The 26,701-nt window shown below is 36.2% G+C and overlaps 1 protein-coding gene and 1 pseudogene across 2 annotated transcripts in view; one reads left to right on the top strand and one right to left on the bottom strand.

The window, feature by feature from the left end:
* LOC129245694 (chitin synthase chs-2) overlaps window positions 1-26,701 on the top strand; it is a 78,308-nt gene that overhangs the window by 36,513 nt on the left and 15,094 nt on the right. For both annotated transcript variants that reach the window (XM_054884045.1, XM_054884036.1), the window contains exon 2: window positions 16,438-16,691. In XM_054884045.1, the coding sequence (XP_054740020.1) occupies window positions 16,579-16,691 (113 nt within the window). In that variant the 5' untranslated portion in view covers window positions 16,438-16,578. The remainder of the gene's footprint in view (window positions 1-16,437; window positions 16,692-26,701) is intronic.
* Window positions 13,365-14,678, bottom strand: LOC129245710 (tigger transposable element-derived protein 4-like; annotated as a pseudogene).

Genomic DNA, 26,701 nt, shown 5'->3' with positions numbered 1-26,701 from the left:
TCACTTAAGTAGGAGAGAGCAAGATGTCGAACGTTGCCGTTCGTTTGCTTTGTTCGTTCCGCGCTTTCGCTTGCAGTTCATTCAATGCAATGAGCAAGGTAACGGCAATGAGCAAGGTAACGACAAATGAGCAAGGTAACACTAATGAGCAAGGTAACGACACATTTTTTCGTGCGTGCAGCCGGCTAAATCGAATTATAAGACGTTATCACGTCAAAAAGATGTATTTCAAGAAAAGAAAGAGGAAAGATGCGATTCGTTTCAGCAGTCATGCGCCCATTAACAAGAGTCATATAGCGATGGCTGTTCCATACAAATATTGTATGGTTCCAAATAACAATAACCAACCTCCCAATAAATCCCAGATGTACATCTTAAGATTTTACTTTATTCACAAAAATTTAAACAAACAATAACTTCGATGAAAATGTAATTTCTGTTTACTTTTAAGAGCTAGACAAAAAAATTTTGACTAAAAATTGGCACTTGAAAAAACCACATGAGTTAACCACTGGCAATATCACGTGGATTCCGCCGCGCAAATGATAGCATTTCGTATTCCGTCGGCTCAAAACTTAGATTCGTGTAATTGAAGCAAGCGCCATCTAGGTGTGATTTCTGACTTCAAAGGTAAACATATACTTTTACAAAAATATAAATTTTTTTTCAATCGACTCGAATATTTATTTGGGAAATAATAAAGTGGTTTTCCACATTCCTCAAACACCTTCCATCTTTGTCACTTTCGCTTCCATGAACTCTAAAGCACCGGCGCGTAAACAGACCGCAACAGAGGAGGAAGGAAACTTTAGAAAGTCTAAATTTTCTGCGGTAATAATTATTCACATTTTTTTATTATTTTTAAGATTTCGTTTTTTCGTGAATTCAGTAAACTTTGCCAACTAACTACATACATACGTACACATCTCATACTATCGTTGCTTGCATTCTCAGCGTTCAATGGCCCTCAGTTATTCGACGCGCAACCACAAAAATCAGTTTCTTCATGGTTCGCTAGTAAAACAAGAAAACAAAACAACAGGAAAAAACAGAAAAACACGAAGCATGAAGGCATTAAACTCGATTTCGAATTAAAACGCAGCTTAGGAGGCTGCTGCCTTAGTGCGACTAGTAGTATGTATGTATGTATGTATATGCATATATACATATTTAAAACTTATGTACATACATATATTCATATATGTACTCACATATAGAAAATCAGACTTTTGATGGAAAGCCGAAATTTATTTAGTAGTGATTTTTAAGTTTACCAATAAATAGGCATCAGAAGCTACACAAAATGTTAAAAAGAATATGGCAGTAATCGTTGTTGTTATCTGTCATAATAACAAAAACATTAGTCAAATCCTTTAGTCTTAATATTGCCTCATTCATCTTTACATCCTATAAAATAAAGACCCGAAATATCTATTCAGTGTAATAACTTCGCACAGCGTGTTCCGATTGGCAAGGGGTTTTTGTATTTGAAAGCTTAGCTATCCGGCAATTTGGTAAAAAATCACCAACTGTAGCGTTACATCAAACACTAATCGATCTATTGAAACATATCCTTTAGTTTGTTAAACCTTGAAATGTTTACTTTCATTCTACATAAAAAACAGCTAATTATTTTCAACCAAACTTTTTGAAACAAAAGTGAGACTTTTTCACAAAACAAGTTCTTTGTGTGCCAAATATGCCGAACTGCATTCAGTAGGAATCAGCAGGCAAAGCAAAGATGATAAAATGTGCGCCCGCATAGCTACTCATTTGTTTTGTTGCTTAATGCATTTTCGATTTTTTGCATTTGGCAATACGAGTACCACACAATTTTGCTTTTGCATCTCTATTATTTTGATTGTGTCCTGCTTTTTTATCATTACACTAACAAACACATCTCACCATATTAAAAAGCAGTAAGGTCAAATTAAGGGGTTAGGGGTAGTCAGAGGCCCGAAAAAATGATGATTTTCACGAAGTTTTTTTTGCTACTTAATTAATTTATTTAACAAAAATAAAAACATAGCATAAAAACATCATGTTTTAATTTGACTTCACAAAAATTTCAAAAAAAAAAAATTAATAATTGCAAAAGTTATCGCTGTTTGTGTGAAGCCCGTTTCTCCAGAAGTCCCTTGCGGTGAACATCACAAGTCCTTGCAGATTCATCTAAAACCAATCGGACAAGAAAAATTAGTTTTATTAATAGATAATCTTGTGCCTGATCGAAGCTTTTTTTTTTTTCAAAATGAACAAAATGGCGGCCTCAGAAAATTTTTTCCAGATTTTAGAAAAAAAAACCAACAGTTAATTGTTAAAAAAAAATCGAAATTTTTGAAAAAAAAAAATCCTTCGATCAGGCACAAGTTTTTTATGTTTTTCAAAAGCTGTATAAATTTTATTGAAATCTACGTAGCGGTTTTTAAGTTACAGTGTTCACCAGTTTGAAAAACATAGTTTTGAGAAAAACGCATTTAAAGTTTTGCTATCGGCTCCGGAGCGGCCGAGCGCCCTTTGTTAATTGTTGAATAACTTGAAAAGTATTTGTCGGATTCACTTCAAATTTTTACACAATATTTTTAAAACATTATACTTTAAGAAAATGCAAAAAAAAAATCGATTTTTTGAAAATTCTGACTACCCCTAACCCCTTAAATCAAATTGATGAAAAAGTCTTTGAGAATTCCTACTTCCGGAGAAGATAATGCTCACTTTGCGAATAATTTGCTGAAAACAGGTAGCGAACAGCGTCCAACGAGAAGTAGGCACAAGTGCAGTCTAACGAATATTTGCATTATGATTCAAAATATTGAAGATCTGATTGAGAAAATAAACCTTGAAATTTGAAATCTTGCAACGAAGTATTTGGATTGGTTTAAAGAGCGCGCAATATTATCAGCAACCAATAAGCAGGTGGATGCAGTTAATGCCTTAATGCGGAAGCGCAAACTTTCTATCCGATAGACACAGCAGTAGATACTAATGAGGCAGTACATTGCCCAATTGAATTTTTAAATTCTCTGGTAAACTAATTATTAAAGTAGGAGCTTCTGCACTACTACTACATAACCTTAATCCGCCAATACGAGGGGTGCCTTTTATATTTCGGGATTTGGCAACCCTGGTGTTGCAATCTGGAAACTGACAGCTGTATCGTAAAGTTTGACATTTTTTGGCTTTTACGTACTCAGAACGTTTTGAAATACCAGCGCTATTTGTGTTGTTTACAGTAACGTAAAAGATTCATCTCGGTCCAAAAATGGAATTAAATCGTGAACATTTTCGTGCGATTATTTTTTACAACTTTCGACGTGGATTAACTCAGCAACATTGCATGGATGAACTTAATTCATTTTTTGGCGATGAAGCTCCATCAAGGACCAGTATTTATCGATGGTTCGTAGTTCACTCCAAGACGAATTTCGTGAAGGTCGTCCAAAATCAGTTGTTGTTCCGAAAACCATTGATGCTGTGCGCGAACTGATATTGCAAGATCGTCATGTGACCTATCGTGAGATTGAGACAATCTTAGGCATTAGTGAGACCAGCATACATTCAATATTGCATAAACATTTGGCTGTCAAAAAAATTTGTTCGCGTTGGAGCCCACACAATTTGTCAATCGCTCAAACAAAGGCTCGTGCCGATTGGTCGAAGGAAATACTCAAAAAATACGATCGCGGGGCTTCGAAACACGTCTATGACATCGTGACAGGTGATGAATCATGGATTTACGCGTATGAGCCCGAAAGTAAACAGCAGTCGACTGTATGGGTGTTTCAAGATGAGCCAAATCCAACAAAAGTTGTTCGCGCACGAAGTACTTCCAAGCAAATGGTCGCCTGTTTTTTCGGAAAAACTGGACATGTCGCAACCGTAACACTAGAACAACGCAGAACAGTAAATTCTGAGTGGTACACAACCATTTGTTTTCCAGTTGTCTTCCAAGAAATAAGAAAACCAATCGCCAAAGACGGATCACTCTTCACCAGGACAATGGGAGCTCTCACACATGGCTCAAACAACTGCATTTTTGAGCACCCAAAACATCGAATTAATGGGTCATCCGCCATATAGTCCTGACTTGGCACCGAATGACTTCTTCTTATTCCCGTACGTAACAAACAAACTGAGAGGTCAACGTTTTTCGACACTTGAAGAAACGGTTGCGGCATTCAGAATGCATGTTTTGGAGGTACCTCATTCAGAGTGGCAAAAGTGCTTCGACAATTGGTTCAAACGCATGCAAAAGTGTATAGATCTTCATGGAGAATATTTTGAAAAACAATAAAGTGATTTTCGATGATTAAAATTTGTTTTTGTTCTCTAATCCCGACATATAAAAAACTGTGCTATAAAAATTTCTCCCTGCCAAAATAAAATATTTGTTAAGCTGTTTAATCAATCTGGACATTCTGGTAATGAATCCAAACAAGCTCGGATTACCATTTTCTAAGTTTATACTCCGAATATGATCCAAACTAAACTATAATATATTTTTTTTTAACAGGTCGATAGCGTTACCAAAACTCTCGTAGCGGTCCATAGAATATACTTTAAAATTTTGAAATTTCCATTTAATTCATTTGTTTTGCACGCACGATATGAGATTCAAGTTTGTAGAGGAGGTTCCACGCCCCCTCTTTTAATACCTAATAAGTTTCGGTTGGCCGTAGCCGAATGGGTTGGTGCGTGACTACCATTCGGAATTCACAGAGAGAACGTCGGTTCGAATCTCGGTGAAACACCAAAATTAAGAAAAAGATTTTTCTGCCATGAAAAAGCTCCTCATAAAAAATATCTGCCGTTCGGAGTCGGCTTGAAACTGTAGGTCCCTCCATTTGTGGAACAACATCAAGACGCCCACCACAAATAGGAGGAGGAGCTCGGCCAAACACCCAAAAAGGGTGTACGCGCCAATTATATATATATATATATAAGTTTCGGTTGGTCCGTATCTTAATTGGTTTTAGCGATATATTGATTTTCAGATTTTGTTCTAACCTACATGTCAGATGGTTAACATTTCTGCACTAAAGAAAGTTATTTCATTCAAATCAGTGCATATTTCAGTAAAAACGGTACACTCAAAAAAGGGTTAAATATTTAAGTGTGTTTTCAGTACCATTCAAATTGTTCATTTTATTTCAAGATTCATCCTAGCCTGAAAAAACGCTGAATTTTCATAAGCGAAAAAAAAACGTTAATTTAAAAGTTGTGCGTTTAATATTATTATGATAAAAAGAGGTATATACGTATATAAAAGAAATAAAAATAAAATCTCTCTAACCTCGAACATCCATTGCAAGTTAGGCCAATCCTTGATTACCAACATTTTGTCGCAAACAAAGAATTTTATATAAATATTTACAATGATTTCTGTTCTCTTACGCCCTCGGCTACCTATAATCTTAAGTCTGGCAAAAATCACTCATTACCATTTGAAAATTATATATAATTTTATCTTTATTTTTGAAATGAATACTCATGCTGCGGCCTTTCTTACTATGAGTGCTGTTTAATGCGCAAAATGGTCAGTTATATTTGCTTGCACATTTAGTACACACAAACTGGCTTCATTTCAAGTCGAGTCCACTTTAAACTCGTTCGCCGTCATTCTGCTGCTTGTCCATTGCGAAGCCAGTTGACCTTGGGCTAAGAATTTATTCTCGCCTTCACTTTTGCAATACCGATTGAATTTATATACGAGCACAATAATTGCCAGCATAGTTTGCTTAAATAAATAAATGAAGTAGCAGTGGTGATAAATGTATTATAATAAATGCATATATGCGTATGTATATACTAGATATGTGCTCGCATGCGTATGCAAGGGCGATAATTTTAAAAACTTACTATTATACTACATCAATATTAATTAACATGCAGGAATTCAACCACTGACTCTTTTACACATGCGCTTGGCATTTGATTCATACCTTTCCCAGCACTCAGTTATGTGCCAATGTATGTATAGTATATCTGCAACTAATAACAGTCAGATTCATTTAAAGTAAAACTATTAGCATACTTTGTAACCACCATCCACTGTATAAGAGCATTATAAATGTGGTCGTGATCCAGGGAGTGCAAAATGTTAGTCACGTAAAAGTTTAAACAATTCCTGTACACAATGCCAAGAGTTTCCTTTAATAATATATCTTCTATAAGGTTAGATACTGCTTAGAATTGCCTACAATCTCCATATACCTCCCAGTTGGCTGTAAACTCCAAACTCAAAAGCTGTGAGGCAACAAAACTCAAATAAAAACTGGTTGGGAGATATAGCAACAAATTTTCACAAATCCTCTAAGTGTCCTAAGTTGTTCAATATGTAAGTTCTGCAGTTCAATAAGAGAGGGCATTGCTACTAGCCTATGTGAAGTTTCATTTCAATCTGTCAGTGCATTCTTTGTTTACAAGCCTTTAGTAACGACGTGTCACAGTATTATGGATGGAAAAAATCAAATATCAGGCAGTGATTGAATTTTTATTTTTGGAAGGTTTAAAAGCAAAGGAAATTTATGAATGAGTGTTGAAAGTGTATAAGGATTTTTCGCCATCAATTAGTGCAGTTGAAAGATGGATTGCTGAATTTCAGCATAGTCATACAAGCCTTGAAAACGATCCATATCAAGGGCGTCCAAAAACAGAAACAACATGATAAGAGATTTAATAGAAGCCCTAGGCATCTCATTCGGCAGTGTTAGCAATATTTTGACTGAAGTAATAGGTTTTAGAAAGCTGTGCGCACAAATTCATTCGAATGCGTCTTTGCCAGCAACATTTAGAGCATTTTCGAAAGGATAAAGTGGATTTCGCGCATCGATTCATCACTGTGGATGCGACTTGGATCTATTACCATCTATGAATTGTTGGAGAATCCACCGCATTCACCAGATTTGGCCGCTAACGACATCCATCTATTCCCAGACCTAAAAAAATGCATGCCTGAAAAGCGTTGTTCATCAAATGAAAGCTGTGGAGGCGTATTTTGCAGCCCATCCAGGTTTTCATTTCAGGGATGGAATTCATAAATTGAAATATGGAATAAGGAATGAAATGTTTTTCTAATCAAGCCCCAAAACTTATTGAACAACCTAGTACTCATATATGTTAAAGCACACATACATTGGTCATCACATGAGGGATCATCGAAATATTTTCGTGAAAAACATAATAAGTGATCAATTCTGAAATTTTGGGACTACATTGAAAATGTCAAGTAACTTGAAAACTGTTCTACTTTCCTAATATCTGACTTACTATCTGGAAGCAATGCCAAATTTTACATGAGATGACTGTTATCAAATACTACATGCCAAGTAACTTTTTAAATTTGTAAAATTCTTTTATTCAAACATGTTAATATTACTTAAGGAATTATTTTCAGGTTAATCGGTTTTTGGATTTTCATATCAAATGAAAAAGACACCGCTGTCCTAAATAAATTATGCAATCAAATTACACTGTGCAACAAAACAAAGCAAGGGTCCGACAAGGGTCTGGTAGAGGCAACAAAAAAAAAATACACGTTCATTGGCTATTTCTTAGTTTATGTCTGAATTTTATTTTAGTAGAAGTCAAAGTGTTTACCCTCTTGCACATTCTTGTGGTAAATCAATAGATGAGTTTTTTTAGCTCTTTTGCTGTAAAGGGCGAAAAATATTCATAACAAAGGGATATAACGGGTTAAAATGTAGCAGACATCATAAAATTTACTGTGGGCAAAAAGTAAGGTGAATTTATTTGTCAAACTTCGCGGAATTAAAATTTCGCTCTAGTTATTTTTTTCATGAGTTGGCAGCATTGTTAATAACATCTGGGCCAACTTTCATGTGAATGTCATTATCAGTAATATATTTACGCTTGTATTTACCAAACGACCAAGAGTGCATTTTTCGATTTTTACAATGCCTGATTTGATTGGGCAGAGAAGTGCCATCAAATTTTGTTTGCGGCTGCGAAATTTGAAATTTCGGCTGCGGAAACGTTTAGCATGTTGCAGAAGGCATTTGGTGATTCGACCATGTGGCAGAAAAATATTTATAAGTGGTACAAAGACTTCAAAGAGGGTCGAGAACGTGTTGATGACTTGGAGCGCTCCGGACGACCATCGACGTTAACAGATGACCAACACGTCAATAAAGTGAAGGAGTTAGTGCTCAAAAATCGTCGGTTGACTGTTAAAGGTCTTACTGATATGATCGGAATATCAAAAGGATCTGTGAAAACCATTTTGACAGACCATTTGAGCCTACGAAAAGTCAAGTCTCGTTTGGTACCGAAAACTCTCAATTTCTTGGAAAAAAGTCGTCGCGTTGATGTGTGTGAAACAATGCTTTCAGACTATCAGGACAAGCTCAAATGCATCATTACGGGAGATGAGACTTGGATTTATGCTTCCGACCCTGAAACAACCGACCAATCAAGCGAATATCGTGCTAGAGGCGAGGCCAGACCGAAAAGAGAACGTCAAAGTCGTTCAAAAATAAAGGTCATGATGACAGTTTTTTTCGATTTTAGTGGTGTGGTGCACTATGAATTCCTTCCACCTGGCCAAACTGTTAATAAGGAATATTATTTGAGCGTTATGCCTCGTTTACGTGAAGCAATTCGTCTAAAAAGACCAGAATTATGGGCCAACAACTCCTGGTTTTTGCATCACGATAATGCACCGTCTCACACTGCATTCGTTCTTCGTGATCATTTCGCCAAAAATTCCACGCATATCGTTCCACAACCACCGTATTCGCCTGATTTGGCTCCGTGTGACTTCTGGCTATTCCCAAAACTCAAGAGACCACTCCGGGGAACGCGTTTCGAGTCGATTGAGGAGATAAAAGCTGAATCGACGAAAATGCTGATGGCTATACCGGAAATGGACTATTTGGCATTCTTAGGGGATTGGAAAAATCGTTGGCATAAGTGTATTTCATCGAGAGGGGATTATTTTGAAGGTGGTGAAATTGATTTACAAGAATAAATAAAGATTTTTCATTTTACAACCAAATTCACCTTACTTTTTGCCCACAGGTAAGTCTCTTAATATAATACAACAAAGCAGAAAATGCAACTTAAACGCCAGAAATAAGTCAAAATGGAAAATGTTATCTATTTAATGTATTGAAAAAAATGTTTTGATAAAATTTCAATAACTATTCATTATTACTCAATTATTTCAGTTTTAATATATTATACATATTTCACTCAATTTCAGGCTCAAATCTACGAACGAACTTTAAAAATTGTAAAAGACCTCAAAAGGAAAAATTTATAAAATAAAATTGCAAAATTTCGCTGCTTATGAAATTTTAAAATGTTAAACCTTTTTTGCAAGCATTTTGAAGCAATTAAAACCACGCATGCGCAACTAACAATTCGAAAATGTATAACAAATAGTCGTGAAGTCATTACCTAATCAATTGGAAAATTACGAACATTTGCGAATCACTGGAAAATTGCTTAACGTGGTTTGCGGACCATTAGATTTTAATTGCAGCGCTATTACAAAAATTTGCAGTGGTTATGCAAACAAAAAATAAGCTATGAAAAATTTAATTTGAAAAGAAAAAACACTTTTGTTCGAAGACTTATTGAACAATTAAAAAATTATATGATGGAATTTCGAAAAGCGCTGAGGGAGCCTATCCTCGCTGCTTTAACTCTAAATGCCTTAAATCGCCGAAAATTGCACGCTCATTTTGAAAAGAACCAAAAATTAAGAAAAAAGTCAATAAATTAACGCTATTAATAACTGATTTGTGAATGTTTAATAGTTATTAAGTTTACCTAAGCTGAGGTTTATATACTTGGATGCTCGTTTACTAGCGACACACAATAATAAAGATCAGCCAATTGACGCAAGCTCGCAGTTGACTTGATAGATGGAATGCTGATTCCTAAGCGCGAACTGGATTTCGAAAAGATGCCTGCTGGTAATAACTGTGATAATTCACTTTTTTGTTGGTTGGTTATTATAATAATTGGAGATTTCGGCTAAAAATGACTTAAATAGAGCAATTATATTATATTAAAGACTTGTTTTTGAAAAAAATTAAGAAAAATTACCTTAAGGTCAGACTTTGGCTGAATACGAATTTAGTATGTGGCGATATAGCTCACAAATAACCCTGTGCTGAACGAATTATTTTTTTTTTTTCAAATTCATAAAATTCACCCAAATTTCTTTCAGTTGGAGAAATATTCACTTTACAGCCAGAGAAAACATGCTTTAAAACCAATCAAATTACAGGTTATAACAACAGGTTTCACAGTTAAATCACGTCAAAAGGATAAATCTATTTTTTCTGTTGGCAAGAGGTTTAAAAGTTTTACAGTTGAATTTACAAGTGGGCTAAGCTTTCTGTTATTTCTTAACAGTCTCGTTTGTTCTTTTACCAAATATTATATTCCTGTTAAGTTTCAACAAACGCGACTGTTGTTTTACAACAAATTTATGTCAACTACACTTGATTAGAACTGTTAAACTAACAGACAAACGAAATTAACATATGACAATTTATTTAACCGTTCTAGTTGGCAAACCAACTCCAATTTCTGTCAATAATAAATAGTACTGATCTGTTGAATTAACAAATGCATTCAATAGGTTAAAAACAGAAGATACAGGGTGGGCCATATAGCGTTTGCTCTTTGAACCACCTATTTTTTTGAAAATGGTAAGACAAATGACATGTCAAATGTGTTCATAATTTACTTAAAGGTTTGACATTTACGAAATGGGACGCTATACGCTTGAACAAAAGTGGGAAATAGTGAAAACCTATTTCCAAAGTGGTGAGTCTTCTTCTTCTTTTCTGATGAAGCTCATTTTCACATCGGTGGCTACGTCAATAAACAAAATTGTCGGATTTGGGGCTCAGAAAATCCACACGTTGCTGTAGAGAACCAAAGGCATCCACAACGAGTCACTTTTTGGAGCGGTTTTTGGTCTGGCGGCATCATCGGGCCATTTTTTTCGAAAATGAGCGAGAAGTCGCGATTAAAGTAAATGGCGAGCGTTACCGTGACATGCTCAACGAGCTTTTGTTTCCAAAAATTGAAGAGGATGACATGGACGACATTTGGTTTCAACAGGACGGTGCAACTTGTCACACTGCCAAAGTTACACTCGAACTTTTGGCTACCGTTTTTGAAAACCGAATAATCAGCCGAAATTCCGATATCAATTGGCCGCCTCGGAGCTGTGATTAAAGGCCGTTGGACTATTTTTTGTGAGAAACCGTTAAGGAAAAATGCTATGCGAACCATCGAGAGACGATTGATGCTTTAAAACACGAAATCGAAGTTGCCATTCATGAAATTGGAGCCCAAAAAATCGAAAATGTGCTTAAAAATTGGGTTGATCGAATGGCCTACTGTAAAGCCAGTCGTGGCAGTCATTTGAACGATATTATTTTTCATTCATAAATGACAATGTTCAATCTTCAAAATAAAAAAAAAGTTTGAAAAAATATTGATTATTTTTTTTTATATACCGATTCAAAAAGCAATTTTTACATGGCCCACCCTATATTATAGTGCAAATTAACAGAGTGACTATATCAACTGTAATGTCTGGTAATAACAGATCTGTTGAATTAATAGATAATTTTACCAGGTATTTTTGTTAAAGTAAACTGTTTTTAAAATAAGCGGCCGCCGTAGCCGAATGGGTTGCTGGGTGACTACCATTCGGAATTCGAAGGAACATAGGTTCGAATATCCGTGAAACACCAAAATAAAGAAACAGTTTTTTCTAATGGCAGTCGGCCCTCTAATAGCAGTCGCCCCTCGACAGGCAATGGCAAACCTCCGAGTGTATTTCTGCCATGAAAAAGCTTCTCATAAAAAACCATTTGCCGTTCGGAATCGGCTTAAAACTGTAGGTCCCTTCATTTGTGAAACAACATCAAGACGCGCACCACAAATAGGAGGAGGAGCTCGTCCAAATTAAATGATATTACTGCTTTTATTTCTCTGAGTGTACTTGGCGAGGCACCAATATATACACATATGTACATAAAATAGAAATATTTTTTTTATTTACAGGTTCAGGAAGCTAATCTTTCCCTTCCAACTGTGCCTAGACTATCCAGAGTCTCATAATTTGAAAACCCGTATTTCGAAGTCCAGAGCATTACAAAGTTGACAAAAAAAAGTGAATTTTGTGAACCTTATGAACCTTGTTATTTTATTATCTTGATTTTAGATGCCTGGTAATTCATAAATTTTGAAAAATATTTGGTTTTCTGTTGAATATTTTTAACAGATATACTTATGGCATAAAAGTATTAAAGTCTAAGTTTTCAAACTGTAAAAGTTAGAGAACTTTTGATCACCGTCATTTAAAAAAACGATCAATCATCGGTGTATTATATTTCATGAGTATGTATAAGATATACTGAAAAAGAAGCTTAAGCATTGGCTGAGGTTTAATGCCTTCTCTAGGCATATTAAGTGCTTTATTTATTGCAACTACTCAATTTACATTCTTCCACTTTAATTCCATTCTACGTAGGATGTTACATTACACTCGCTAAGTTACATTGACTCTACATAATTATTTTTAGCGGCCAAGGTCAGTACTAACACGGTCGCTGGCTCCACTGATATGCTGGCTGAAACAGCAATTTGTCAAAATGAATCAGCGACTATCTTTTTGAAAGCATACAAAGTGGATGCTGCTCAAGGCATATATACCAATGCACGTACATTATACCATACAATACTCGTATACCATACAAACTCGTAAGAATTTTATCATACTTTACAAAAGAGTTATCAAATCGTCCACAGCCATGCTTTAAAAATAGCGCTCTTGAAATATCCAGTTGCAACAACTTTTTATTTCCAACGATGGGTACTAAAATTTAAATGGCAGAAAAGAGTATTATTACAAAAAGAAAACATAAAAATCCTTTGAAGTTGTAGATAAGCGTGCATGCGTATATTGATGGGTAAATTTGCAGCCAACTTTGATGTGTAGCACTGCTCAATGAAGAGCAAGAAACGAGTTGAAATATTTTAAGTGATCAAGGCAGTGGCTTTGATATCAGAAAACATACGCACCTATGTATGCATATACAGTGAAATTCCTTATAACCGGACACTCACCGTCGCAGTGTTTTTGTCCGGCTATGGGAGATGTCCGCTTATAAGGGATGAAGTCAAAAAATATATACCACACATGTAAATTGTATTGTACATATGTAGTTTATTTAAGAAATTTTTGGAAGTAAAGAATATTTGCATACTTTAGTATTACATATAAATACATATATGTACATATATCGATTATGTACATTGTACAAGTATTTACATTTCAATACTAGTGTTTTAAAACTAAGCTTCTATACAAAGTTTTAAAATTTTGGATTATACCTTGATCAAGGGGTTGGCTAACTGCCGTTGTATTTGGCGGCAAGAAAATAATTTTTATGTTGGTTAAGTTTAATTCCTTTGGATGAGAAGTCGCGTTATCTAAAAACAAGATAATTTTTCGATTCTGGGCTTTCATTCTTCGATTGAACTGCTGCAGCCATTCACTCATTACTTCTTGAGTCATCCATGCTTTTTTATTAGACTTCCAATCCACTAGCAGTTTTGCGATTGGAACATGTTTCAAAGATCGAGGTCGGGCTGCTTTACCTATAACCAAAAGCAGCTCCTTATCTCCAGCCATGTTAGCACAGAACAAAATTGAGAGTCTTTCCTTTGATAGTGTACCGCTCACGCATTTTTCGGATTTAAGAGCGAGGGTTTTGTCAGGTAAGGCACGAAAAAAATTCCACTTTCGTCTGCGTTGTAAATGTCTTAAGGCTTGTAACCGGTCAACAGAGATGGCAGTTTTGTCCTAAACTGTTCGACACCATCCTGGTTTACATCTGCAGCTTCACCAGATACGCATTTGAAAGCAACATTATTCCTTATTCGCCATTTGTTTAACCATCCATCTGAAGCATTAAAATTAGGTACACCCAGTTTGCCTGCAATTTCCATTGGCTTTGCTTTCAAAATGGGACCAGAAATCGGAATGTTTTGACTTCTAGCCTTAGCGAACCAATTAAAACACATCTTGTTTATTTCAGAGCCGCCTTCTTTAAGAAAGCTTCGCTTTTGATGAACATTAACTCCAGACTCCCATTTAGAACGAATTTTTTCTTTATTTTTATTGATTTCAGCAGCTAGTGTTTTGCCAATATTGAACCTTTCAAAGCAAAAGAAACGTGTACTGATAATTTATCTTTTTCGAAAACATTAATAATTTCCATTTTTTCTTTAATAGAAAGTACCTTCTTTTTCGGCGCCATATTATTACGAACTTTGAACGCAACCATTCGCATGCAACTGACTTAACAAACTAAATGGAAAACTACTCTTAATTTAAAACACAGGACTTGAATGTGTGCATACATACATGTTAAAAGGGAAATCATCTATTTCATTTTTATAATGAACAACAAAGCTTGCTTGTGATATTTTTGAATTTTGTCCGTTTATGAGAAATTTTTTTATGAAAATGGTTTGAAATACTTTGTCCGCGTCCGGTTATTAGAGTGTCCGTTTATTAGGATGATATTTGTATGAAAAAATGAATGAAAAACCTGTGTGCCCAAAATTTGTCCGGTTATTGGAGCTGTCCGGTTATAAGGACTGTCCGTAATGGGGAATTTCACTGTAAATACTTTTCGATGTATCGGGTGATATTTCAGCTGCATGAGAAGTATCGATATCGATAACTATTGACCGACCAAATGGAGACCGACCCCTATGAATACTGAAAATAGACATCATGTAGGATGTCAGCGCTTTTGGCAAATCTAAGCAGAGCTGGGAGATCCATTTTTCGGACGTCATCCAGACCCTCAAACAGTGGGCCTCCCAGGTATATCAAACGCGTTTTTAATAATGCCGGACAAACCCACAGAAGGTGTTCTAAAGTTTCCTCAACTTCATCTCGGCATTTCCTGCATCTGTCCGTGTTAGCAATCCCTATCTTGTACGCATGTGCAGCCAATAGATTACGGCCTGCCAGCATACCTATGATAGTTCCGCAATCCTTTCGCGAGAGCGTAAGTGTGAATTGAGTCAGTTTTTTGTCGTTAGTCCTACACATAACTTTTCCTGTTTTGCATATGGTCAGATTAGTCCATCTCGCTTCCAGTCGCTTTTTCGTATAGTCGTTCCCTTGTTCAAATGGTAGTCTAATCTAATTGCTACCTCATCTACTATTTCGCTTACCATAATGCTTTGTGACCAGGTACCCAATAAATATGCAGTCTTCTGTTTGCGGCTGGCCTTTCTATGGCATCCTTACTCCTTTGAACATTTTTGGACTTGAAACAATACGAGCTTATTGCTTTTATTGCTACTTGACTGAAAAAACATTAACTCTCTACCGTTTTAAAAATGGGTCAGTATTGTCTCTTTCAGGAAAAAGAGAAAAAAGAGCTTAAAAAGGTGTGTAAAGACTTGGAATAAATTACAAAAATGTTTTTCTGAATGAAACAAAAGTAGTTACCTAACCACATATCGCCCAGACTGTTATGAAATTATATTTTCTTTCAAACTATTCCGCCTGAATTAAACTATCAAGTATGCATCGAACAAAATTAGAATACACCGTTAAGCGCACTTCTCTACCAATACTTCCCTGCTACAAATTAAGAGTTTTTAATCATTTTTAGTAGAATGTTGAACTTAGAATGGTTTGATCCCGTTGTGGGCTGACCTTTTTGACTAGTATCGTTCTTCTATTCTTTAACTCCTTTTATTCTCCTTTATCGCCTGAATCGTCTCAAAATACTTGTCGCTAGTTAAATGGTGGGGACAGGACAAGTTACACGGCCTTATATCACGTAAATATGGAGCTTTCGGTATGAACGTTGTTGTGAGCCAGTGCATTGTCGCTGCGTAGAAAGTTATTTCTCCATAATTCGGGTCTCTCAGTACACTCACATAATACTCCTTGTATGTACTTTTAGAACAGATGGTATGATTTTGTTATTTAAAAAATATAAACACGAATGTCAGAATTGTGAACGTGGAAATATATTATTTTCGCTTAAATAAAAACGATGAAAAAAAATTTCCAACTGTATTTTATTTTTCTACCGATAACTCCAAATTTCTCTGAATCGAAATTCACGCTTGCTCATAAAATTTTCTTATGAGTTAGTAAGACCCCACTGTATTTGCATGAATGCAAGCACCTTTGGTCACACATACACGCACGTGCCATACGCAAGTTACATACTAAGAAGAATCTTAGGATCATAAGTCAATGCAAAACACAAATCCCAGTTAAATTCAAAAAATGTCTACCTTTAGTCTTTGCTAACACCTGAGATATGTTACGATAAAAGCCATTAGGTTCGACTGAGAAGTTTGTACTAAAATGTATTTTCTTTTGTTTTCACGATATTTCAGCTCCAACAGACTCGTTTAGGAAGCTCACAAGAAAGAGCACTGAAAATTCAACAGCAACAAATCTACTACAAGCATTCGCGGCAACAGCAGCATCTACAAACAGAACAATAATTTTGTGTTCAAATTGTGAAACCGTGGGAGATGTCTGCAGTTAGACATCGGCCCCTAGTACCGCCGGGTAACACCGGCGATAGCGATGACAACTTTACAGACGACGAGAGCACACCATTAACCCAAGATATTTATGGCGGAAGGTAAGCTACACACACACTTTCATGTTAATATTTTTCCCCATATCTACTCTATCCATGTCACGCAAAACTCGCAAGCCCGCACGAGTCGTATCGCGTAATAAATGTTCAGTTCCAAATGCAGTTGCGTCGTGCGCCGATTGTTGCTTGTATGCCGGGCGCAGCCGCCTTAACAACCAGAGCAACAACATGTGTATGCATCGCATTTGCGTAAAATTGCAATTTATGTTAATTACTGAGTAAGTGAACTGATAATGTGAGTGAAATGAAAAGGGGTTAAGTATAGGGTGCCGTTTTCAGGATAAGCAGTGCGGAAAATGAATTTTATGTTATGGGATTAAGATATCTAGAGACAAAATGCTACTTTAATTAATGTCTAAGCGTCATATCACTCATAGGAAAAAGTTATACGAAAATTGAGGATTTCGACACAAAATTTTCCTTTTTTAAAACACTTTCAAAATAAGTGTTCAAAAAAGTTGGGACTTTGGAAAAATTAATAAAAACTTATTGAATGCTTTAAAGGTTTCATAATACAAACAAGTAAGAAAGCTCATAAAAAAAGCCAATATATTCGCAAAGAGTAACAGTTTGGTGCCGATTCAGTAGTGATGGGACCAAAAGTACCGACTTTTTGTGGACAAAACTTTCCGATATTAGCTTGGACGATCTTCAGCTTCAGCAGGATGGTAAACCAAGTCACCCAGCTCAACGAGTCCTTTTGAGCTTGGAGTTAGGTAAGTTGTGTTATACGCCGGTTTTGCGATGTTAGTTGATCGCCTTGGAGCTGTGATTAGATACCGCTAGACTTTTTTGTTCTGATGAAAGACAAGGAATTAAAGAAACGATTCAGCCGAGATGTGCCTGAGATAGAATGAAAATCCGCGCCTTAATGCGGCTTTTAAAAATCGGATTGACATTGTGGGTTACTCTTTTTTACACTTTTTGGAAGATAGATCTCAAGAACACTTGAACTTTCACCGATTTAAATTTCTAACATACGAGTAGAAAAGTATTTTCTTCTTATTTGTTTAGACAAATGCCACTTTTTGAGTTCCGTTGACAAAATTCGTAAACCATTTTTCGCAGATCTTTTAAACTTAAGGGGGGCAGTTCCTACAGCACTTTCAAATTTTCCATTTTTAAGCTTAATAGAAAGTCTAAAAAGCCCTTATAAAGTCAGTGAAGTGATAATCGTCGAACGAAAGATGAATAAAAACGAAAACTGTAATCGCATTTTTCTCGAAATACGTTTTTTTCGCGCTGTCGAATATAACTCAAAAAGTAATCAAGATATCAACTTAAAATTTTACAAGGATATTCTTTAACATATTAGCCTTTGCATGTACCTCAAATTTACTATAGGGTGATCAATTAAGAGGAGTTTTTTTCATTTGCGTTTTTTTTTACAGATCGCGCACGAGTTGTGGCAAACTGTCATCGTGGATTTGTTGAACAGCGTTTGGCATTTCATCATGGAAAGACTCACACCGCAACAACGTCTACAAATTGTTCAACTGTATTATGAAAATCAGCCTTTGAAGAAGATCCGCTGTTTTCGAGCAAAATTTTGTTCAGCGATGAGGCGCATTTCTGGCTCAATGGTTACGTCAATAAGCAAAATTGCCGTATTTGGGATGAAGAGCAACCAGAACAGGTTCAAGAGCTACCTTTACACCCAGAGAAAACAACGGCTGATAAACCAGCTACGATTGAAGCTCTGGAAGCCAACATTACGCGTGTTATTCACGAAATGCTCGAACGAGTGATTGAAAATTGGACCTTCAGAATGGACCACCTTAAGCGTAGTTGCGGCCAACATTTGAATGAAGTCATATTCAAAAAGTAAATGTCAAAGAATGTCCTTTCAAATGATAAATAAAGGTTTTGAACATAATTTACATTTTTGTTTTTTTTTAACTATTGAAAAAAGCACCTCATGATTGATCACCCTATATTAATCATCACTAAAAATATTTCTTCGATGAATTCATTGATAAAAAAGTGTAATTTTTTCCTTTTTTACTTTAAATATTCATTTTTTTCGTTAAAAGTAGGTAAATGCAAAGTGGAGTAACTTATTTTAATTAAAATTTGTGTCTGGTTGATTTCAGTTGATTACAAGAGGCTGTACATTCCACGGCGCAAATTAAAAGGACTCAGCAGCTGCAGCGCCGCCATTTTTTTTTTTATTCTAAAAAAACGTTTGTATATTCATTTAAGCATGAATAATAATATGTAATTTATTTTAAGGTAATAAATACTCTCAGTTTTTCGCAAAAAAAAAATATTAAAAAACTCGTTGCCTGGAGGAGCTGTCCCCCTTAAACTCTTCTATCATCTGAGTATATTTCTTTTGGGAAATATTTTTAAAAATTTATTTTACTTATAAATGCCCCGTTGCTTGCAGGTACATACCGTACCAACTCACGTAAATCCAAATGTTTTTCCAAAATATTTTGGCAAAGTCTTAATATAAATTAAATTTTGTAATTCCGATTGAATTATACCAATTATGTACAAATTTTTTGTATGTATGTATGTAGAGTGGTACATCCTAATGTACATATATTTTATAATCAATCGAACGACTTAAACTTTCCAATGAAGTAGAAACTATTGAAGAATATTTAACAGCTATTTAAAAGCATTTTTTAGAAAGAAACCGACCAGTAGCCCGTATTCTTGTTTGAACGCATTCCCCATAACTCTTAGAGGTTATTCGGCTTCGGAGACCCTATTAAGTCTAAAATAGTTTTAGTAAACATTTTAGTCCCATTTAATGATTTTTTATATGAACTATTTCTATGAACTACCAAAAAATGGGAGCCAATGGGTAATGGTTTACACATTTAATATATGATAGTACAAGAAACTGTTGAAAAGTTTCTTTCTTCTAGGGTAGGTTGTGTTTTCTCATAAAATTATGTATGTGCTGTGCAGTGTAATTGAACCTTATATGCATTATTAGAATGAACTTCCATTCCGTTGGTGGCAGATTCGATGCTCCGTAAACAAAAAGGCATGAAACATGAAATAATAGGAAAGGTTTTTCAATAGCAGACGCACAATTCTGAAAATGGATTCTCTTAAAAATAATCGTAGGGGACACCAAATTAAGGAATGATCAGGACCAAATATTAACCAAGGGCATTTACTCGCATACATACATACATATACGCCAATTTTGTAATTATATATTGTACAAAATTCCGAAGTAAGCCCAAACCAAATTCCTATCGGCTCTCATGCATTGGACCAATAATGTTCTGCCTAGCAGTTGGTGCATGCACCTTGCTATTGTCAAGTAAAAATTTAAAATTTTTAAATCAGAGATTCATTGTTATTCGCATTATTTATTGTGAAGTTAAAATAGCCATGTTTCTATTGAAAATGGCTTCCGTTTGTTTTGTAACTAATAGTTTTTCATATATCGCATGTTTGATTGAATAAAGTTTTCTCTATTGCGTTTTTTTATGTACGTATTATTTTCTCAGTTTTGTATTATTCACACAAGCGCCTGTACATTGCAATGATCTTTTTCCCTACGATGGCAGCGTAGTCGCTTCTTCTAGATTTCTAGATTTAGTAGAATGAGACAGTGCTCTTACTTTTATAGGAACTACCTGCGATCCTGCTCTATTTTATACTCATCAAATTCTTTATTTTATTCGGGAATTTCTCCTGCTCTTTAGCACTCACTAAACGATATTTTTTTTCAAATCTTGATTACTTTCGGGAAAGTTACTTTCAAGTGCTTATTCAAATCCAATAATTACTTCAGTGAAAGTAAGAAAGTGGTGGAATATGAGCTGCCCTTGCTATGCACTTATGTTGAAAAATCTTCTTAGAGAAGGTCAAGGTGCACTGGCGAGCCCCAACCCTTCAGTGTCCAACTTTCTGAGTCGATATTAAGTCCTCGGATCATGATAACGTCTAAAACCCTACAAACATACCCATGCCTACCGTCTATCAGAACGTGGTCGACCTGATTTCGTATTTTTCGACCACGCGAGGGCCTAGTTAATAATTTTTATTGGACGTATGGTAATACTACAGACCACCAAACCAACCTCTTCTATAAAGGTTAGGTTGGGTTAGTATGGTTGCCCAGGGAGTGAGCACACTTGGACGAAGAGACAAGGAAGTGAGGAGAGGGGAAGGACCGATGAGGTGCAGGGAGAGGGCGGGGAGAGGTGGTGATGGGAAGGTTAGGAGCGTGCGGATTATGAACGATGACTATGTTTGCGTCAACCGCTTAATGCTGCTGATGAAACTCGTAGTTATTTATCAGCAGGCGTGGCAAAGAAGTAAGAGCCAAGATGCCTGAATCTTAGCCCCGCCAGGGCAGGGCAGCTAAGGAGAAGGTGCTGAGATGATTCCACCTCATCCTCCATACATCCAGCACAGAAAGGACTCGAGGTGATTCCAAGTCTCACAGCACGCATTCCTCGCGCATTGTGTCCTGTGAGAGAACCCACTAGATTGGAGAGCTGATATTTTGTCAGCCTCAGAAGCTCACCCGAGCGCCTTCGGTCCACACGTGGCCAGAAGGATTTCGCGACTTTGCACGTTTGTGCATTTGCCCAGCGCTCGCTGAGTTTGCGCGATGCCCATCTTTCCAGGAGCAGACCGCCGGTAGTCAGGGGGATTCCAATTTTCTCCCTCCGCGGGGAAATCACCTCACATGTCCCTTGTCTGGCCAGCTCATCCGCCTCACAGTTTCCCGCAATGTCGCTGTGACCGGGAACCCAGATGAGGCTGATGTCAAAGAATTCGGACGCAGTCGAAAGTGGGGTCAAGCATTCCTTGACCAATTCCGAATGCACCGTCATAGACCCGAGGGCCCTTATTGCCGCTAGGCTATCGGAGTAAATATTTACCTTCTTGACTGTTAGTACACATTTGAGCAGCCAATCAGCTGCCTCCTTGATTGCGGCTACCTCTGCCTGGAACACACTGCAGTGGTCCGGTAACCTGAATTTTAGTCTGATGGGGAGCCCTTCGCAAAAGACTCCTCCACCAACGTTTCCTTCCAACTTCGATCCATCCGTGAACAAGTTCACCATGCCCTGCCCCCAGGTGTAGCCCCCCGTCCACTCTCTCGAACTAAAACTCTCCCGATTTTTTAGGAATAAGTGTGTTGGTGTATGAGTTAATATGCGAATACTTCGCGCACACTTGGGTTGAATTGTATCTACATAATATGGGAGATATGTCTTACTACATCCGAACCTTATTGTTTAGCTAGGTAGGTTGTTAAGTAAGGTAGCTGTCGTTATGATACCAGTGAAACTTTTCTTTACACTATGGGTTCCTTTTTGAACCATTCTGTAACTTTCATAAACGAGCAAAGCTTCGTTAGTTTTAGATACCCTATATCCGCTACATCTGTTAAGAATGCACCAGCGAGACATTCTTTTGGCTAACGCTTCACACTCATATAGGAAGTGTCTGATTGTTTCCTCTTCTTCCGTGTTAAGATAGCTTCTACAAAAATCGTAGTATGGAAATCCCAACATTCTGGCGTAGTTATTTATTAAACAATGACAAGTTAATACACCTATCATGTTTCTTGTAACTTATCTATTAAATTTCAACAGGCTTTTTGAGCGATCGCTGTTCTTTTTCGGCCATGTCTGTTTGTTTAGTTCGCATGTAGTGACGTTTTGCCAAATTGTATTTAATATGTCGATGACTTCCCTATCTATTAAAAATTTACAATTGGCTATGGGCATAGGTATCAACGTTTTATCCAGTTGGATATCCAGAGTTGTACCTATTTTAGCAAGTTCATCTGCTTTGCAATTTCCTGCTCTGTTCCTATGGCCCGGCACCCAGATAAAGTTTACTTTATCGTATTGAGGTATGACTATTTTTGACGAGTGTGTTCTGGATTCTAACGCTTTTATAGCTGCTTGACTGTGTGAGTAAACTAACTACTCTCGAGTTTATCACTGTCGCTCTTTTATATTACATTTATCATTTTGACATGCACATTTACATATATCGTAGTTAGGCCAATCGCAGATGGTAAATTACGCTTTCTATCAAACTAAAGGGTGATTTTTTAGCTATTATCTTTTTAAACAGTTGGTTTAAACAGCTGACGCACGTTTCGTGTTCTGTCAAACATCTTCAGTTTCACTGTCAAACATATTCAGTTTGGTTTATAATTTAACCATAATCGTCTTACAAACGAACAACGCTTGCAAATCATTGAATTTTATTATAAAAATGTGTGTTCTGTTAAGAAAGTTTATCGCGCGCTTCTTCCATTTTATGGTCAGTTTAATCGCCCCACTGAAGCGGCTATTCGAGCTATTGTGACTAAATTTAGAACCAAATTTACATTATTGGACATCAAACCACCAAGACGCTTACGTAGAGTACGAACTGAAGAAAATATCGCAGCTGTATCGGCCAGTGTTAATGATGACCATCAATTATTGATTCGTCGCCGTTCGCAGCAATTGGGCCTCTGTTACTCAACAACGTGGAAAATCTTTCAAAAGGGTTTACGTGTGAAGCCTGCAGCTGGTGCAGAATTAAAGCCGAACGACCTACCGCAACGCAGAAATTTTGGTGAATGGGCTCTTGGAAAGTGGGCCGAAGATCCACTTTTTTATTGAAAAATTGTGTTCAGCGACGAAGCTCATTTTTGGATCGATGGGTACGTAAATAAGCAGAAATGTCGATTTTGGAGTGAAGATCAGCCAGAAGAATTGCAAGAGCTACCAATGAATGTACCAGAAAAGGTCACAGTTTGGTGCGGTTTATGGGCTGGAGGTATCATTGGAGCGTACTTCTTCAAAGATGCTGTGAATCGTAACGTAACTGTGAATGGTGAGCGTTATCGTGAAATGATATCCAAGCAAGAGCTTGACTTGCATGACATGTGGTTTCAGCAAGACGGTGGCACATGCCACACAGCACGCGTAACAATGGGCTTGTGTAGAGGCGAGTTCGGTGAACATTTTATTTCACGTTCGGGACCTGTCAATTGGCCACCCAGATCGTGCGATATAACGCCTTTAGATTATTTTTTGTGGGGCTATGGACGACAACATTAAAGCATTTATATGTGAGATACCGGCCGAAACATTGGAAAGAGTATGCCAAAATTGGACTAAGCGGATGGACCATTTGAAACGCAGTCGCGGTCAACATTTGCATGAAATAATCTTCAAACATTAAATTATATGGACTGTCCTATCGATGTAAATAAAAATTTCATGCATTTTTCTGAATTTTACGTGTGTTTTTTGAAAAACTTTCTTATAGCTCTTAAAAAATCACCCTTTACTTCTCATAAGAAAAAAGAAAATGAAAAATGATCAGCCCTAAAAACTTGACCTTCAGCTACCACGAGAGTTAGCAGTGTGGAAAAAACCTGAAGATCATTCTCTAAGATAACAAGAAATTTCAAACCAGCCACCCGGAACTATTTACGTGTACATACACACCAACCTGCAGTTAATTTAACTATCAACAAGCTTCAACTACCTCACCTCTCACATTGTATTGCATATTCCCACCACAACGAAGGCGCGGCTTGCTATTCATAATTAATCACTTTTACTTTCATAACTATAACAAATACGAGTACATGCAAACGCACGTACATTCGTTCTTACTCTACAGCTACAAGCCAATTGAAATGCCGGAATTGATTTTCATTAAACCAAGGTCACGCAGCAATTAACCTTGCCCCACAACTAATTAAATACATTACCTTGAGGGAGGTAGACAAACTTGGTCGATTCACAATGAAGTCACAGCAACTCTACCGTTTCCAGGAGATTGTATGGAATCGTAGGGCTTCAGGTCCTATTTTTGATGTATTATTTCGCGAGTTATAGTAAATTTTTTAACCTTTGATCATCAGACAGTTAAGTATCTACAGATTGTTGTGACAAAAAATTGACTTTAAGGTACCCTTAGTTACTGAGTCAAATTTACAGTGAAATTTTTCTCCAGCAGATAATGTGTCTGTGAGTACACAAACTAAACACTAATCTATATCCTCCTGTTGGGAGCATTACCAGATAAATGTCTAAAATGTCCAGCGCAGTTCTGAAATAACTGAGATTGGGTAGTTGTGTGATAAGTTGACCGATGAGAGGATTGCTCTGGTTTTGTCATCACAACGCACAGTGGTCCGACCAGAAGGCGTTGGCGGACAAAATTCAAAAACTCATTTAATTAAGCTGAAAATATATATTTAGGGGTTTTAAGGATCAGTGATGACGAATCTGACCTTAGTTTTAGCAAATTTTAAATTCATTGAATACTATAAATACATTTTTACTTCATTAATTAGTAATTAGCTGGTAAGTTTATTTTTACATTTTTCACGACCCCAGAGAGTACCACGTGGAGGTTTACGGTAAGGTTATTCTCTCCTCATTTTTTTTTGTTTTTAGATTTTTTTTTTCATTTTTTTTTTTCATTTTTAAATTTTTTTTTATTTTTAATTTTTTTTTATTTTTAATTTTAAAATTTTTTTTTGTTTTAGTTTTTAAATTTTTTTTTGGATATTTAGTTGTTTTTTGTTTTTCATTTTTTATTTTTTTTTATGATTCAGAATCCTCGGTTTCTGATGAGCTGTTTTCTGAGGCTGGATCATTTTTCAAATTTAAAAGCGCAAGAACCTTTTTTGAAAATGGTTTTGGCTTGTTTTTCGGAACCTTAGTTTTTGATATTATAACTACATCTGATGAACAAAGCATTTAATAAATCTGTCATTTTGTCAGTTCTTGACATTTATCGTGTATTGTTTTGTCTAACATTTTTCAAATCCTTATTGCGTGCTTCCTGAGTCCCTTCGGAGAGTTGGCCAATACGCAGCAAAGCATGTTTATTAATTAAACTCCCATGTTGTCTCTTAATGCTGATGGGGTCTGTGATGTCTTTTTCTGTCTTTTACACAAAATTGCATAAGCCATATGTAACGTTTTGCCTGTGGGTAAATGCACAAAAGCTACATTATTTTTAATTTGCGCAACTTTGCGCAACAGGTTTCAGTTTGAGATCATAGCTGAAATATGTGGCTACATCACTCATGTTGATTTCAAGTGGACCGGTGTGGACTACTCGAAAAAATGATCTTGGAAAAAAAAATTTTCGAAAAATTTTGAAATTTCAAAAAAAAAATTGGATTTTGTACCACAACTTAAGAGAATTATTACTGTTTCCGTTAATATATTCAATTATCTTTTTATTTTTTAATATTTAGTTAACAATCAAATGGTAATATTTATTTGCAGACATGAAAATGAAACTCTTGTATGAAGTACGATTTGCATACAATTTCATGTTTAAAGTCAAAAAACTACAATGAAAATTTTTTTAAATTAAGTAATATTCTCAGGAAATCTGCCTTGAATATTTAAGAAAACATCTGCATTATCAAATTTTTATTTCAAAAATTTTGAAAAATTGAATTTTGTCCGGCCGCCGGACCACTGTGCAACGGCCCGCTCATTCACATCTACTTCTTTGTGTCCCGACACTAAGTAGACTGCAACTTGTGTGTTCGGTGAAAAGGCCGTCTGGATACCAATGAAAATATTCACACGAGAGTTAAGGATAGTTAGTTCAGCTAACTAAGCATTCAAAACTATCGTGAGCTTGTATGTATGTCTACCGAAGATCAAACTCTGAACAAAATACAGCGGCTTGCACTTCTTCAGTCATTCTTTTTTGCTGTTTCATCGCGTCATCTATTTAAAATTCGACTGTGGTCGTTGTGTTAATTGCTTTGGTACTCTCGCAACTAAGTTTATCCCGTGCCAGTTTAGTAGCTTATATAGTATATACGAGTATAGTGTCTTATAACACTTGGCCAAGTTTCTAATCCAATTGTGATATGCGGTTTCAAGGGATCCAGAACTTTATGCCACCTCGGCTGGTGGTTTTTATAATCTAATTTTCAAGAACACTCGGAAGTTCGTAGTTATTTGTCAAGTCGTGTCCGTTACTGGAAAACACTTTTTCTAATATTTGATATT

The sequence above is a fragment of the Anastrepha obliqua genome, chromosome 1 (assembly GCF_027943255.1).
Source record: "Anastrepha obliqua isolate idAnaObli1 chromosome 1, idAnaObli1_1.0, whole genome shotgun sequence".
Taxonomy (NCBI): domain Eukaryota; kingdom Metazoa; phylum Arthropoda; class Insecta; order Diptera; family Tephritidae; genus Anastrepha; species Anastrepha obliqua.
The sequence above is the reverse complement of the archived record's forward strand: the minus strand, read 5'-3'. Positions and strand labels throughout refer to the sequence as shown.